The sequence below is a fragment of the Lathamus discolor genome, chromosome W (genome assembly GCF_037157495.1).
Source record: "Lathamus discolor isolate bLatDis1 chromosome W, bLatDis1.hap1, whole genome shotgun sequence".
Taxonomy (NCBI): Eukaryota; Metazoa; Chordata; class Aves; order Psittaciformes; family Psittacidae; genus Lathamus; species Lathamus discolor.
This window is the reverse complement of record NC_088908.1, coordinates 35640741-35658086: the sequence shown is the minus strand read 5'-3', so window position 1 is coordinate 35658086 and position 17346 is coordinate 35640741. Positions and strand designations below refer to the sequence as shown.

Below are 17346 nucleotides of genomic sequence, written 5' to 3'. Positions count from 1 at the left end.
TCACCGTGTTTTATATGAGTGGTATATTAGCTGAAAAAATAATCCCAGTTTAAGAAAACCACAAACAAACAAGCAAAGAGGATAGAGAATTCAGTGTCATTGGTGCCCTGTTTGCCAGATCATAGTCAAGGCTCTCTCCTGATATATCAATAATATTACATGTCCTCTTACCCTTAAAACCTGTCTCCCTTTGGTTTTCTTCATGGATTTTTTTAGCTTCTGAGCAGAATATATTATGATAAAATTGAGCAGCAGGGAAAAAAAGTAAGTTTACATGCTAATATTCTTTCAAGTTTCAGATTTGTCTTCAGCATAGAAAGAGGCAGAGAAAGATATATAGGAAAGGGCATAGAGATTATTCCTTTAGAAGTTGTGTAAATGATCACTTTAAATCCTAAAGAAATACCAAAATAAAACTATTACATGTTTCAGGTATCGGGAGCAACAGGTTTCCATAGATGTCACAAGTTTTACTGTGTTGCCTTACAAGTTTTCATGCAACCTTTTCTGAATACTGACCAATCATGCCATTGCAAAGTATAATGTATATATTATCTACATCTTGAGTTTTGAATTCCATCTATTTGAGTATTCCTAGTGAGCATAAATAAGAATTTAATAGTTTTAGCATGTGGTTGTAAAACAGTCTGTATCCCAAGATATATACTGTTATGGATTGTTAATATAATTAAATAGTTATTCTGAATGGCATTTTTGAGCTAGTGTTCTTGGTTTTTTAGGAAAATATTAAAGTTTCCATTTGACAATATTTCTTCAATTAAAAAAAATACATTAATATTATTAGTAGTGCATGAATGAGTTTAAGCGTATTTGTATGCTGTACTCAAAGTAAGCTCATATGGATAGTAACATCTTTAATATGAGTTTTTAATGTCTCATATTAAGGGTGACATTATAACTCTTCTCTCCACATTCTCTACCAGCAGCTGAATAAAAGCTTAGTTGAAAACAGTAGATCACTTTAAAATAGGTGACTGTAAGGAGTTTAAATTAAAACGTTCAGATAATGGAAAGGGTGTTACTTCTGCTCTTGTATTTGTTTGTATTAAATTATTGAAATCTAAACCTGTATGGAAACTTTAGCATTGACAAAAACATATTGCTTTTTCAGTGTTTGTTTGGGTTTTCTCTTTTGTTTTTCTTTAATTTAAATCTAAGGTAGATCTTATTTGCAACTGAATATTTTTAACAGTCTTTTGGGTAATTCCTACAGGTTTGAAATTGCACTTCTATGAGTTTAAGCATCCCATCTTTGATACCTTGTATCCTGTTCCCCTTTCTTTGCTATTTTTTAACTTACTGCAACAGAGGAAGGGTTCTTAAACTATCTGTTAACGTTTTTTCCCCATTTTTTAAAACATGTAGAGTCGCTCAAGGCAAGAAGACCCAGAGCAAGCCAGACTGAAACAAAAAGCAAAGGAGGTAAGCAGAGCTAGAGATCATTGCACTTAACATTTCAAGGCTTAAACATATTAATTTTTTATGCCTTGCTACTTGTATATTGCTAATAAAAATCTGACTAAAAAAATTTTTAGGATGTATTTGTTGCTTTGCCTTTGATCTTAATGTTTGCAAACTAATACATTAATACATGTGAAGCCTAAGGAGATTTTTTAAGAGACGATTTCCATACATTACATTTCCATTTTCATTTTTGGTAGATGTAGCTTTTGTTGGGTTGTTGATGACAGCAACACTAGATTTTGGTGGAAAAATATATGTCTTTGTCTTTTTGTAAAATGTCACTTTCTTAGAAATGTGCTACTTAACAATTTGGTTCTGTTAATAGTCTTTCAAGTAATGTAATCACCAGATATTTTCTCTACAGTGTGATTCACAGGACTATTTACTCATCAGTCTAAGTTACAATAATCTAAAAATTATCAAATAATTTCAGATGAAGTTTTGATATGTTATTTTAAGAATAACAGTTTGTGAACTACTGAGTACCTTAATTTGCTTTAGATGAGAGTGATTGTCCTTTGCTTAAGGCATCTCATGGTTTAGGATTGGGTTGTAACTTGAATCAATTAGAGTAAAATATCTATTAGTTGAAAGCCATTCCTATTTAAAAAAAAAAATGCAACATCATTTGCAGCAAGCTAATGATTTTTTTTTAGCCAACTTCTTTAGATATATGCACTAGGACATAATAATCATACATTAGAAGGTAATATATACAGAAAAATGCATATAACAAGTTCTTTTGTATTCACCTGTTCTTCCTGTCTTGTTTCCCTGTTGGCAGTATTCTACAGTTCCGTTAGCTATACAGATCATATATGTATATCAGTCAAAAAAAAATCCAAGTACATGGCGAGATTTGTCTTTTTTTTTTTCATTATGTGATTATTTAGTAAGATTTGCTGAAATGAGTTCTTGTAAAATTAGACCATGCCTTAGTGTTTACAGAGTTGGGTTTGTCAAGCAAGTATTCAAATGAAATAAGTTATTTGGCAGGAAAAGACAAAGTATTTTTAATACTACTTGAGTTTAGTATGTAGCCAGTGTATGCAAAGGAAGAATCAGATTTGTGAAAATAATTGTTGGCAGGCAAAACTTGCTGTTGAGTTGAGAACTAAAACTACCACGCTGCTTGGAAGTGAAAGCAAGGTAGAAATTAATGCATTTCCTGCTGCCACAATATTTGCATTTATGGTAGTTCCTTTTCAGCCATTGGAAACTTGAGGAAATCAAATTAAACAATAGGGATACTAAACCCACATTTTCTAGTCAGAGTAGTTCTCTTTGTAGCTGTGATGGAAGTCTGGCACTCCAGCCAGTGTAGTTGCTTTTGGTGTAGCTGCAGGAGTGCTTCTCCCTTGTATGAAAATTCAGATTGTATAAGCTGTGTTTCTTACCCACTAGAGGGAGTGATGCTGTGCTGACATGTGAATGAAAGAAAGTGTATGAAGTGTATTCTGAGTAATGGTAATAGTGGTATTAGTGAAGAGGTAGAAAATATTTTGATGGTAACTGTCCTGGGTTTACCAGTAGCCATTTTGCTCCTTCTTAGTAACTGGTGCAAGCTCTGTGTTTTGACTTCCAGCCTGGGCAGAGAGCTGATAACACCAATTGTTTTTAATTGTTGTTAAGTAATGTTTATTCTGGCCAAGGACTTTGTGAGTTTCATGCTCTGCTGGGGACGAGGGGAGGCCAGGAGGAAGCAGAGACAGGGCACCTGACCTAAGCTAGCCAAAGAGGTATTCCATACCACAGCACGTCATGCCCAGGGAGGTAACTGGGAGTTACCCAGAAGGGCACGGTCTCTCTTCGGGGGGGGGGGGGGGGGGGGTCGAACTCGTTCGGCGGTGGTATCGTATTCTCTTCCCTTGTTATTTTCTCTTATCAATATTATCATTGGTGGTAGCAGTAGTGATTTGTGTTATACCTTAGTTACTGGGCTGTTCTTATCTCAACCCAAGGGAGTTACATTCTCTCGATTCTCCTCCCCATCCCTCCGGGAGCGGGGAGGGTCGGGGCGGGGGTGAGTGAACGAGCTTTTGTGGTTGGGTTTAAACCACGACACTCAGATATTCTTCAAGCCCATGTTAAAGTCGCTATTATGGAGTATTTAGAAAAGCCTAAAGAGGGGGGCATCCAAGAAACCTGCAGGTTTTGGCTTTTGTTACTTGTTTAATGATATGATTGTCAGATAGGGTTTTTTTTTCATATCAGCAAAGCAGTTGATAATTTCATTATTACATTAATTTCATTATTACATTCTGACAGTAAATAATGTTTCAGACTTTGCAGCATGCCTTTGTTTGAACAGCAACACTACTGCATTCCTTCTGCTAACCAAGCAGCCTGGAACTGTCCTCTTCAAAGCTGGTTCTGTGCCAGGTATAAATGGATGAACATCTATGTCGTGGTTAAACAGATGTAGCCAGTCTGATAAAGAGAATATAGTCCAGGATTCTTAATGAAAAAGAAAGTCAGAGGGAGAAAGTGAAATACCAAATTAAGTAATTTAAAATATTTAAGAAAGTCTTTTAAATATTTAAGAAAAGAACTTGTCACAACATTGAAAGAACTCTAGAAAGCATTGTCTTGGAATGCAAAATAAAGGAATCAATACAAGTATGAAGAGGAAAGAAAGACTAGCTTTGTTCCAAAGCATTCTCCTTTATGGATATTTTGGGGTCTTCCATTCTGTAGCACTTTGGTTTTCTTCCTAATTTATAAAGAAAAAAAAAGTTAAAATTCTTTCACAGAACTTACACCATTAAGAAGTGCCCTTCTTGCTTATTGGTGTCATCAAGAAAATGTAAAGGGAGATTACTGTGTCCTTTGAACATATTTAATAATTAATTTGGTAAGGTGAATATTATTTTATGTTTTGTTCTGTAACTTAATTTTACTTCATTTATTAGCCAGTCTTCCAACCACTCTGCATACTGTTTAAACCAAACTGCCATAAATCCAGTTTAAATTGTGTTTAAGTACTTCCTAAAGCAACATTTAGGCAATAATGATTCCTCAGAACCGATTTATTCTATAGATAGCTTTCTGCATCAGGTTACCAAAGCTATAACTGTGATGCAGAAGGAATGAAAGCATTTTTTTCAATACATGTAGAAGGTTAGATAACAGAGTCACTTTGTTTTCACTCTCCCTTTACCGCAGGTCTGTTGTTTGTACCCAGAAAAATACTTCAGAAAAGTGCTTAGACTGTTCTGGTACTGTCTAAAGCACATGCAACACTGACATGGATTTGGTTTTAGAGTACAGGTTTTTCCTGAAGTTATAAAGTTGTTGCAGTGACTTCAAATGTCAGCTAACCTGACCAAGCTAAGTCTGACCAAGGACTTTCAGAGTCTCATGCTCTGCCAGGGAGGAGGGGAAGCTGGGAGGAAGCAGAGACAGGACACCTGACCCAAACTACATACCACAGCACATCATGCCCAGTATGTAAACTGGGGGGGGGGGGGGGGGGGGGGGAGTTACTGGGAAGGCTCAGATCACTGCTTGGTTTGGGCTGGGTATTGGTCAGTGGGTGGTGAGCAATTGTATTCTCTCCCCTTGTTATTTCCCTTATCATTATTATTAGTGGTAGTTGTAGTAGTTTTGTATTCTACCTTAGTTAGTGGACTCTTATCTCAGCCCATGGGAGTTACATTCTTTTGATTCTCCTCCCCATCCCTCAACGTTGAAGAACCTTCATCGCAACCTTCATCAGTGCCAATTGTGACCACACCAGTGCACCGGCGGCAATATCGCACCAACCGAGACTCCGTGATTCTCATCCATAAGCTGATCATCCATAAGACTGGAGAGCCAAGGAGTGATCAGTAGGACCTACTGTCGTGGTTTAAGCCCAGTCAGTAACTCAGAACCATGCAGCCGCTCACTAACTCCCCCCCCCCCCCTTCCTCCACCACTTCCAGAGGGACGGGGAGGAGAATCAAAAGAATGTAACTCCCACGGGTTGAGATAAGAACAGTCCAGTAACTAAGGTATAACACAAAACCACTACTGCTACAACCAGTAATAATAGTGATGAGGGAAATAACAACACAACTCCTCACCACTCACCCAAAGATACCCAGGCTGTCCTCGGTTCAGCAGTACCAGTCATTTTTCTCCTTAGTAGCTGGTGCAGTGCTGTGTTTCTGACTTTTGCCCTGGGAACAGCGCTGATAACACCGATGTTTTTAGTTACTGCTCAAATGTTTAGTCTGACCAAGGACTTTCTGAGTCTCATGCTCTGCCAAGGAGGAGGGGAAGCTGGGAGGAAGCACAGACAGGACACCTGTCCCAAACTAGCCAAAGAGGTATTCCATACCACAGCACGTCATGCCCAGGGTGTAACTGAGAGTAACCCGGAAGGGCTAGTTCACTCCGGGGTTGGACTAGGTATCGGTCGGTGCTCGGTTGGGCTGGGTATTATCCATTGGTGGTATTGTATTTTCTTCCCTTATTTCCTTTATTATTATTATTTTTTTTGGTGATAACAGTAGTAATTTTTGTTATACCTTAGTTACTAAACTGTTCTTCTCTCAACCCATGGGAGTTACATTATTTTGATTCTCCTTCCCAGCCCTCCGGGACAGGGGGGAAGAAAAAGGGGGGAGTGAGAGAGAGACTGCGTGGCTGATTTATGGCTAACTGGGTTTAGCGGGAGGAAGCGATGGAGGAGCCGAGCCCCGCGGCCGAGCCCAGCCCCACGGCGGCCAAAGGCATCCCCCGGCAGCCGCCCACCAAGCCCCCCAAGCCTGAGACCCAGGAGGATGTGGAGAGCAAGATGCCATCTATGGGAGCCTCAGCTGGGTCCAGCCTTGGGCACTCGAGACAAGTGGAGGATGCAGGATACCATGCAGTATTTTCCAGCAAGGGAGAGGAGGAAGATCTGGACTCAGGAAAAGAGAAGCTGGTGGTGGGAGATCCGGCAAGCACAAGAGCTGCACCAGCCCCAGTGACAAGTACAGCAGCATCATTTGAGAGTTCTAAAGGTTTTGAATGGCCTTTGGGTACCCTTGGGACCTGCCTGCTGATTGTGATGGGGATCAACATGTTGGCACACACACAGAGTGTGTTCTACCCTGGACTTGTGCAAAGCGTTTGACACTGTCCCACATGACATACTTCTCTCTAAATTGGAGAGATATTAATTTGATGGATGGACCACTCAGTGGATAAAGAACTGGCTGGACGGCCGCACACAAAGAGTTGTGGTCAATGGCTCGATGTCCGGCTGGAGACCGGTAACGAGTGGTGTCCCTCAGGGATCGGTGTTGGGACCGGTCTTGTTTAACATCTTCGTCGCTGACATGGACAGTGGGATTGAGTGCGCCCTCAGCAAGTTTGCCGATGACACCAAGCTGTGTGGTCCAGTTGATACGCTGGAGGGAAGGGATGCCATCCAGAGGGACCTTGACACGCTTGTGAGGTGGGCTGATGCCAACCTTATGAAGTTCAACCATGACAAGTGCAAGGTCCTACACCTGGGTCGGAGCAATCCCAGGCACAGCTACAGACTGGGCAAAGAAGAGATTCAGAGCAGCCCTGCAGAGAAGGACTTGGGGGTGCTGGTCAATGAGAAAATGAACACGAGCTGGCAGTGTGCGCTCGCAGCCCAGAAAGCCAACCGTATCCTGGGCTTCATCAAAAGGAGTGAGACCAGCAGGTCGAAGGAGGTGATCCTGCCCCTCTACTCTGCTCTTGTGAGACCTCACCTGGAGTATTGTGTGCAGTTCTGGTGTCCTCAACATAAAAAAGACATGGAACTGCTGGAACAAGTCCAGAGGAGGGCCACGAGGATGATCAGGGGACTGGAGCCCCTCCCGTATGAAGACAGGCTGCGGAAGTTGGGGCTGTTCAGCCTGGAGAAGAGAAGGCTGTGTGGAGACCTCATAGCAGCCTTCCATTATCTGAAGGGGGCCTATAGGGATGCTGGGGAGGGACTCTTCATCAGGGACTGTAGTGACAGGACAAGGGGTAACGGGTTAAAACTTAAACAGGGGAAGTTTAGATTGAATATAAGGAGGAAATTCTTTCCTGTTAGGGTGGTGAGACACTGGAATGGGTTGCCCAGGGGGGTTGTGAGTGCTCCATCCCTGGCAGTGTTCAAGGCCAGGTTGGATGTAGCCTTGTGTGGGATGGTTTAGTGTGAGGTGTCCCTGTCCATGGCAGGGGGGTTGGAACTAGATGATCTTAAGGTCCTTTCCAACCTTAACTATTCTATGATTCTATGATTCTACCCACGACCATTTTGTCTGATCTCAAATGTTAAGCAGTCGTGTTTGGGTCTTCTCTAGGGTTGGACGATAATATAGGAGGACCAAGAGTTTTTCCCCAAGGCAGGACAGTCATGAGTGGCAGGGTGTGTGGGACAGTATGGGCGAGTATCTAGTCCACTGGGCCCGTCCAGTGCTTTGGAAGCATCAGAGATGGAAGGCAGCTGTATGGAGTCCCCAACAACAAGTTGCAGAAACTACTGAAGGGGACGGTGAATTATTTTGAGCCTCTTGGGCCCATGATACTTCAGGCCATCAGGGCAGCGATAAAACATAGAGATGGACTCATGATTGAGGGGTGGACTTAGCAATGTACAGTATTGCTGAGGTTATTCACGAGTGTGAACACTGCACACAGCCTCTCCTGCCCCGAAAGACTGTTACAAGAGATAGAACCCGACATCATGGACAGAATGGACTCAGCAGGTTTATAGGGATTGGTCCATGCATTAAGGAATGATCTCTCTCTCACTCTCTGTGGATGTATATATATGTATTTATATGAGATAAGAGTTATGGTATATTAAAAATGTGGGATCTAAGCATGATGTGAATGGTATGGAATAAGGTGTGGATACTGTCCTGGGTTCAGCAGTAGCAGGCATTTTTCTCCTTCTTAAGTCGTTGGTTCAGTGCTGTGTTTTTGACTTTTGGCATGGGAACAGAGCTGATAACACCAATAGTTTTAGTTTTTGCTCAGGGATGCTTGGTCTGACCAAGGACTTTCTGAATCTCATGCTCTGCCAAGGAGGAGGGGAAGCCGGGAGGAAGCACAGACAGGACACCTGTCCCAAACTAGCCAAAGAGGTATTCCATACCACAGCACGTCATGCCCAGGATGTAACTGAGAGTTACCCAGAAGGGCTAGTTAACTGCAGGGTTGTGTGGAAGATCAACGGACAGCACGCTGATTAATGTAATCAGAAACTGACCTTTATTCACTTCAGAGCACTGCCTTTTATAGCTTCCAAGCTTGGTCCCGTGCTTAAGCTTTATAATGATTGGTCTCTACACATAATGCAAAGACAGCTGATTGGTTACTTCTTCAGCATCCGGGAGCTGTTTTCCTCCTGCAGAACTTCCGCATACATGGCCACAACTTTGCCCTGAAGTAACCTGTGAACTAGGCTGTTAATCCTTACTACAAACTCTAACCAATGGCAAGAGTCCTGGATCACTCACATGCCCATTGTTTGTTAAAAAGCCCTCAACAGGGTTGGACTAGGTATCGGTTGGTGCTCAGTCGGGCTGGTTATTATCAGTCGGAGGGTGGTATTGTATTCTCTTCCCTTGTTATTTCCTTTATCATTATTATTATTGGTGGTAGCAGTAGTGATTTGTGTTATACCTTAGTTACTAAACTTTTCTTATCTCAACCCATAGGAGTTACATTCTTTCAATTCTCCTTCCCATCCATCCAGGAGCGGGGGGAAGAAAAAGGGGTGAGTAAGAGAGAGACTGCGTGGCTGATTTATGGCAGACTGGGTTTAAACCATGACACAGCCTGACCCAAGAAGCGAAGTAGCCCTTCCGGGTAACTGCCTCAGTTTATATACTGGGCATGATGTGCTGTGGCATGGAATAACCCTTTGGTTAGTTTGGGTCCTATGTCCTGTCTCTTCTTCCTCCCTACTTTCCCTCCTCCCTGGCAGATCATGAGACTCAGAAACTCCTTGGTCAGAGTAAACTTTACTTAGCAACAGCTAAACACATTGGTGTTATCAGCATTGTTCCCAGGCTGAAAGTCAAAAACACAGCACTGCACCAGCTACTAAGAAGGGGAAAAATGACTGCTACTGCTGAACTCAGGACCCTCGCTCACCCTTTAATAGTGTCATATGGGCAGTGTAAAAGTCTAACGGAGAGTGGAGACTAACAGTAGACTGTCATGGCCTGAATGAAGTCACACCACCCTTAAGTGCTGCTGTACCGGACATGCTAGAACTTCAGTGTGAACTAGAGTCAAAGGCAGCCAAGTGGGATGCCACAACTGATATTGCCAATGCATTTTTTCCAATTCATTTGGCAGCAGAATACAGGCCACAGTTCACTTTTACTTGGAGAGGTGTCCAGTACACTTAGAATCGACTGTCCCAGGGATGGAAACACAGCCCTACCATCTGCCACGGACTGATGCAGACTGCACTGGAACAGGGGCAAGCTCCAGAACACCTGCAATGCACTGATGACATTATCGTGTGTGGCGATACGGGGGAAGAAGTGTTTGAGAAAGGGAGGAAAATAACCCAAATCCTGCTGAAAGCCGGTTTTGCCATAAAACGCAGTAAGGTCAAGGGTCCTGCACAGGAAATTCTATTTTGGGGAATACAATCTCAAAATGGACATCACCAGATCCCCACAGATGTGATCAACAATATAATAGCAATGTCTCCACCAACTAATAAGAAAGAAACACAAGGTTTCTGAGGTGTTGTGGGGTTCAGGATAATGCACATCCCAAATTAGTTTGATTGTAAGCCCTCTCTCTCATGTGACCAGGAAGAAAAATGATTTTAAATGGGGCCCTGAGCAACAAAGAAGCTTTGCACAAATTAAACGAGTGAGAGTTCATGCAGCAGCCCTTGGACCAGTCCGGACTGGGCCAGATGTGAAAAATGCACTCTACACCGGAGTCGGGGAGAATGGTCCTACCTGGAGCCTCTGGCAGAAAACTCCAGGGGAGACTCAAGGTCAGCCCCTCAGCTTTTGGAGTTGGGGATGCAGAGAATCTGAGGCCAGCTATACCCCAACTGAAAAAGAGATCCTGGCAGCCTGTGAAGGGGTTCAAGCTGCTTTGGAAGTGATTGGCACTGAAGCACAGCTCCTCCTGGCATCCCGGATGCCCATGCTGAGCTGGATGTTCAAAGGCAGCGTCTCCTCTACACATCATGCAACTGATGCTACATGGAGTAAGTGGGCTGCACTAATTACACAACGAGCTCGAATAGGAAATCCAAGTCATCCAGGAATTATAGAAGTCATCATGGACTGGCCAGAGGGCAAAGATTTTAGAATGTCACCAAAGGAGGAGGTGATGCATGCTGAAGAGGCCCCACCATATAATAAACTGTCAGAAAGTGAAAAGCGATAGGCCTTGTTTACTGATGGGTCCTGCAGTATTGTGGGAAAGCATTGGAGATGGAAGGCAGCTGTATGGAGTCCCTGACGACAAGTTGCAGAAACTGCTGAAGGAGAGGGTGATTCAAGTCAATTTCCTGAGGTGAAAGCCATCCAGCTGGCCTTGGACATTGCTGAACTGGAAAAGTGGCCCGGAATTTATCTCTATACAGACTTATGGATGGTGGCAAATGCCCTGTGGGGGTGGTTGCAGCAATGGAAGCAGAGCAACTGGCAATGCAGAGGGAAACCTATCTGGTCTGCTGCATTATGGCAAGATATCGCAAGATATCTCTGCCCGTGCAGATGCTGGTGTTGAAGGTACGCCATGTAGATGCCCATGTACCCAAGAGTTGGGCCACTGAGGATCACCAGAACAACCAACAGGTGGATAAAGCTGATAAGATTGAAGTGGCTCAGATGGACTTAGATTGGCAACATAAGGATGAATTATTTTTGGCCTAGTGGGGCATTGACACTTCAGGCCATCAGGGCAGAGATGCAACATACGGATGGGCCCGTGATCGAGGTGTGGACTTAACAATGGGCACTAGCGCCCAGGTTATTCAGGACTGTGAAACGTTCTGCAATTATTCAAACCAAACGGTTAAAGCCTCATTGGTATGGAGGACAGTGGCTGAAGTACAAATATGGGGAGGCCTGGCAGATTGACTATATCACACTCCCACCAACCTGCCAAGGCAAGCGCCATGTGCTTACCATGGTTAAAGCAACCACCGGATGGCTGGAAGTATATGCTGTGCCCCACACCACTGCCCGGAACACTATCCTCAGTCTTGAGAAACAAATTTTGTGGAGCCACAGCACCCCAGAGAGAATTGAGTCAGACAATGGACTCATTTCCGGAACAACCTTATAGATGCTTGGGCCAGAGCATGGCATTGAGTGGGTATATCACATCCCCTACCATGCACCAGCCTCTGGTAAAATCAAACGGTACAATGGGCTGTGAAAAACTACACTGAGAGCAATGGGTGGTGGGACTTTCAAACATTGGGATACACATTTACGAAAAGCCACCTGGTTGGTCAACACCAGAGGATCTGCCAACAGGGCTGTCCCAGTCCAGTCAGAACTTTTACATGCTGTAGAAGGGGTTAAAGTTCCTGTGGTGAACATATAGAATTTGTTGGGGAAGACAGTCTGTGTTATTCCCACTTCAGGTAAAGGCAAACCCACTCATAGGATTGCTTTTGCTCAGGGACCCAGATATACTTGGAGGGTAATGCAGGAAGGTGGGGAAGTCCGATGTGTACCTCAAGGGGATTTGATTTTATGGGAAAACAGCCAATGAACTCAATTGTATGCAGTTGCCTGCTATGTAGCACTTTTATAGCCCACCAATTAGATGTCTTCAGGTCACCAACGACTGGCCCTGACTTCCCTCCAACCATCATCCCAACAAAGAATGAACTTTGATGAACCCAGATGGATTCTGCGGTGTCATCAGCAGGCAACTGTCCAGCACTGCACACAGCTTTTCTTGCCCTGAAAGACTGTTATAAGAGATGGAGCCCAACGTCATGGACCGGATGAACTCAGCAGCTTTTTAAGGATTGCTCTATGCACTAAGGAATGATTTCTCTCTCTTTGTGTGCGTGTGGTTGTATATATATATATGTATGAGACGAGTGTGATGGTATATTGAAAAAATGTGAGATCTGAGCATGACATGAATGGTGTGGAATAAGGGGTGGATACTGTCTTGGGATCAGCAGTAGCAGTCATTTTTCTCTTTCTTTGTAGCTGGTGCAGTGCTGTGGTTTTGACTTTCAGCCTGGGAACAATGCTGATAACACCGATGTTTTCAGTTGTTGCTCAGTAATGTTTTCTCTGACCAAGGACTTTCTGAGTCTCATGCTCTGCCAGGGAGGAGGGGAAGCCAGGAGGAAGGAGAGACAGGACACCTGACCCAAACTAACCAAAGGGTTATTCCATACCACTGCATGTCATGCCCAGTATGGAAACTGGGTTCAGTAACCCGAAAGAGGTGGTTCACTGCTCAGGTCTGGCTCGGTATCGGTCATCAGGTGGTGAGCGTTTCTATTCTCTTCCCTTGTTATTTCCCTTATCATCATTATTATTGATTATTATTGTCCATTATTATGGACACTTAGAGGTGTTATGTGAGTTGTTTCGGCATTTCTGACACCACACTCCTGAGACAGTGCATTCTCGGCGGAGATGTCCCATTCCTCCACATCGATAACAGCATAGAGGGCCGCGGTTACGCTGGCCAAGTGCGGCCGACGCTTGAAGGGGTGCAAGAGCGGCTAACACCTGAGTCTGTGAAGCCTTTGCTTGTTCCTGAATTCCCTCAGCTAGCTGTTTTATGGCATCTACTACCATAGCTTGCGGCCCTGTTGGTTGTGAGGCCATTCTTTCTAATGCTTCCTCTATAGTCCAATTAGCTCCCAAAGTAAGAATAACATTTCGGGTAATGGGGTTGCAGTTTTGTAGAGCACATTGTTTTAACAAGGCTCCCTTCATATAGTCTGGGACGCCTGCTTTCTCAATAGCTGCAGCAGTTCTGTCTATAAAGGACCCAAATGATTCGTCTCGTCCTTGCTTGATAGCCATATATGAAGGCATACCTCCTGGGTCCTTAACTTGGTTAATAGCTTGCCGTACCAAATTCATAGCTGCTCTACACTTATCGGGTCCTAATAAAGCTTGTGCCTCGGTTCTAAAAAATGGTCCTGTACCCATTAACTCATCCAGGGTTACCCCGTAAAGGGGATCCCCAGGTTGTCTTTGTATAGCTACGAATCCATGAGCCAGATTTTGCCAATGAGCGTTGAAAAGTAACTGCTGATGTTGTGAGAATATAAGCTTAGCAATACTCTTGCAATCGGATGGTAGCAAGATATGAGCAGTCCAGATATAATCTAACATCTGCTTTACCGGCTCACTGGTGACTCCAAATTGACTGGCCGTCGCTCGTAATTGTGATAACAGTTTCCAATCTAAAGGGGTAACAGTTGCCATCAAACCACCCTGGTGTTGCTGAAAAGTCACCGGGCATGCCAACGAGGTCGCCACCTCATCGTCCCCCTTTTCAAGGCTGTCCTTAGCCACCGCTGCCCAAGCCTCCCTTCTTTCTTTAGCTATGGCCTCCACTAGGTCACTTTCTGCCCCAGGGATAGGCTCATAGCTTGAAAGAGGGTTAACAGAGGGCTTTTCTGGTTTTAGAGTCGTAGTGGTGGGGGGAGCTGTTGGTTCCGAAACTGAGGGGCTTGCTCCGGTGTCATCTGCATTTTGTGGAGATGGCAACATTACTTGTGAAAAAGCAGATGGCATTGGAATGGAGGAAGGCCAGTCAATTTCATAACTTCTGTTTTTTGCCTGAGCCGTGAGTGCCTGCTCGGCAGCTTTCTTTTCTGCCTGATATTGTAAAAGTTCATTATGTACCACCCGCCATAATTTACCTAACTTTGACTTTAACATCTCTAAAATAGTTCTCCAAATGACCAACAAATGTTTCACAGTGTCACTGCCTTCTGTGGCTGCGTTCTTCGGAGCTTTCCTGATCCCTGCTGTCTTCCCAGCCTTTTGTTTTAACAGGGTATTATATATAGCTTGCCAAGTCTTATCTCCAAATTTTCGCCATTCTGCTAATTCATGGACAGTGTGAGGGTTAACAAAACATCCCTTAGTCTGTCCATAAGCTAACAGTCCCTGTAGCTCTTTCTGCAGGTCGATCCCTTTAACCTGCCGCTTTTGTAAGAAGGCAGTAAATAAATCATACGCCGCTTGCCTTTCCATACCTTAGCGCGCTTGTTGCAGCCCCTTCAGGTTTCGGCGGCGCGTATCGGCCGGGCTCGTCTATACGGTCACCCAGGGTCCGGCGCTTAAAATCCTGAGATCTTGGCACTTTGACCGTCCTGTGGCTGCGATCAGGACCCGAGCAGAACTTACGTCATCCCACCGTGGTGTTCAAGGGATCACGTCGGGGTCACCATTTGTGGGAATCGCCGGGAGACGAGCTCATCAGATGATGACCGACTAGTCTCATTTATTGCTAAGCAGATCGACACTTATATACTTTGCATACAGAGATCATTGGCTCATAGCTTTTACATGTTACAAGATCATTGGTTTATAGCTTCTACATTTTTGCAGCTACACCGTGCACCCCCCCCACCATCCTCCTTCTCATGCACTTATCACTTAGTGACCTTGGCTGTGATTGGTCATAGTATGTTGCTGTTTGCCAGTGTCCTTCATTTCCTCATTATCTGGCGTGAGAGGTTTGCACCATCTTCTACACAGATGTCTTGTTTCAGCTCGTTGATGGGAGCGTGACCTTTTGACCTTTTTCGACAAGCCAATCCTCCACAGGGGGAGGGAGGGGGGCGAGTGAGCGAGTGGCTGCACGGTTCTGGGTTGCCGGCTGGACTTAAACCATGACAGTTCTTTTTGGCTCCCAACGTGGGGCACGAAGGGTTGAGATAAATACAGATCTGACCGTTTTGTGTCTCATTGTATTTGTGATAAGCATTTATTGTTTCGGATTAATAGTCAGTCGTCGCAATGCTGATTTATTGACTCTCAAAGTTGTAGCTGTTTATCTTGGAGTTTCAGTATGTTGTACCTAACTTACAGCCAGTGTTTGCTGTTTTAGTGTTTATCGGCTGGAGGGCCTGGGCTAAAGTTTTGGTTTTGGTGTACTTCATGGCAGTGACTTGTAATACAGTAGACTCATTGATCATCAGTCTGGGCTGGTATGTGTTCCCAGTGTGGTCATCACCTCTATACTTTGGAAGGTATAAAATGGAAGTGTTTAGCAATTACACATCTTTTTTTCCCTCCTTGGGTGGTCAGCCTATGAAGGAGACATTCCCTCACATCCTCTGCTTCCCCCACCAGACTATTTACCGTGGAAATAGATTCTGGAAGATTTAAAGATACTGAATATCCTTTCCATGCTCTTGAAAGCACCCTGCTCCTCTTGCTGGGAACCAGCTTGTTGCTGCATATGCTCTCTATGTTTTGCCCAAGGCCACACCACCCTGAAAATGCCCAATTTTGTCCAACAGTGGAAGCTCAGCAGGATCTGGCTCGGGTCTTGTCTCAGATTAAAGGAGAATATAAGAGGACCACCAAGAGATTTTCCCTGAGGGTGGACAGTCATGAGTGGCAGGGTGTGTGAAACAGTATGGACGAGTATGTAGTCCAGTGGGTCCCTCCAGTGCTTTCAAAGTGTTGGAGGTGGAAGGGAGCTGTATGGAGTCCCCAACGACAAGCTGCAGAAACTGCTGAAGGAGAGGGTGATTCCAGTCAATTTCCTGAGGTGAAAGCCATCCAGCTGGCCTTAGACATTGCTGAACTAGAAAAGTGGCCAGGACTTTATCTCTATACTGACTCATGGATGGTGGCAAATGCCCTGTGGGGGTGGTTGCAGCAATGGAAGCAGAGTGACTGGCAAGGCAGAGGGAAACACATATGGTCTGCTGCACTGTGGCAAGATATCGCTGCCTGGGTGCAGAACCTGGTGTTGAAGGTACACCACATAGATGCTCATGCCTGACCACTCTGGTGGCCATCTATGATGGGGCTACAGAACTGAAGGACAAGGGTAAAGCAGTTGATGTCATCTACCTGGACTTGTGCAAAGAGTTTGACACTGTCCCTCACAACATCCTTCTCTCTAAATTGGAGAGATATCAATTTGATGGATGGACCACTGGGTGGATAAAGAACTGGCTGGATGGCCGCACACAAAGAGCTGTGGTCAATGGCTCAATGTCCGGCTGGAGACCAATAACGAGTGGTGTCCCTCAGGGATCAGTGTTGGGACCGGTCTTGTTTAACATCTTTGTCGCTGACATGGACAGTGGGATTGAGTGCGCCCTCAGCAAGTTTGCCGATGACACCAAGCTGTGTGGTCCAGTTGATACGCTGGAGGGAAGGGATGCCATCCAGAGGGACCTTGACACGCTTGTGAGGTGGGCTGATGCCAGCCTTATGAAGTTCAACCATGACAAGTGGGTGATGCTGATAACACCAATGTTTTCATTTGTTGCTCAGTAATGTTCACTTTGACTAAGGACTTTCTGAGTCTCATGCTCTGCCAGGGAGGAGGGGAAGCCAGGAGGAAGGAGAGACAGGACACCTGACCCAAACTAACCAAAGGGGTATTCCATACCACAGCACATCATGCCAAGTATATAAACTGGGCAGTTACCTGGAAGGGCTAGATTGCTGCTTGGGTCAGGCTGGGTATCTTTGGGTGTGTGGTGAGGAGTTGTGTTGTCTTCCCTTGTTATTTCCCTCATCACTATTATTATTGCTGGTAGTAGTAGTGGTTTTGTGTTATACCTTAGTTACTGGACTGTTCTTATCTCAGCCCATGGGAGTTACATTCTTTTGATTCTCCTCCCCATCCCTCCGGGAGTGTGGGGAGGAACGGGCGGGGAGTGAGTGAGCGGCTGTGTGGTTCTGGGTT

At 44.5% G+C, this 17346-nt stretch overlaps 1 protein-coding gene across 1 annotated transcript in view; it reads left to right on the top strand.

The window, feature by feature from the left end:
• Window positions 1–17346, top strand: part of LOC136004256 (transcription initiation factor TFIID subunit 4-like) — a 252580-nt gene that overhangs the window by 139934 nt on the left and 95300 nt on the right. Inside the window, exon 14 of the mRNA XM_065660599.1 lies at window positions 1387–1443. Within this exon, the coding sequence (XP_065516671.1) occupies window positions 1387–1443 (57 nt within the window). The remainder of the gene's footprint in view (window positions 1–1386; window positions 1444–17346) is intronic.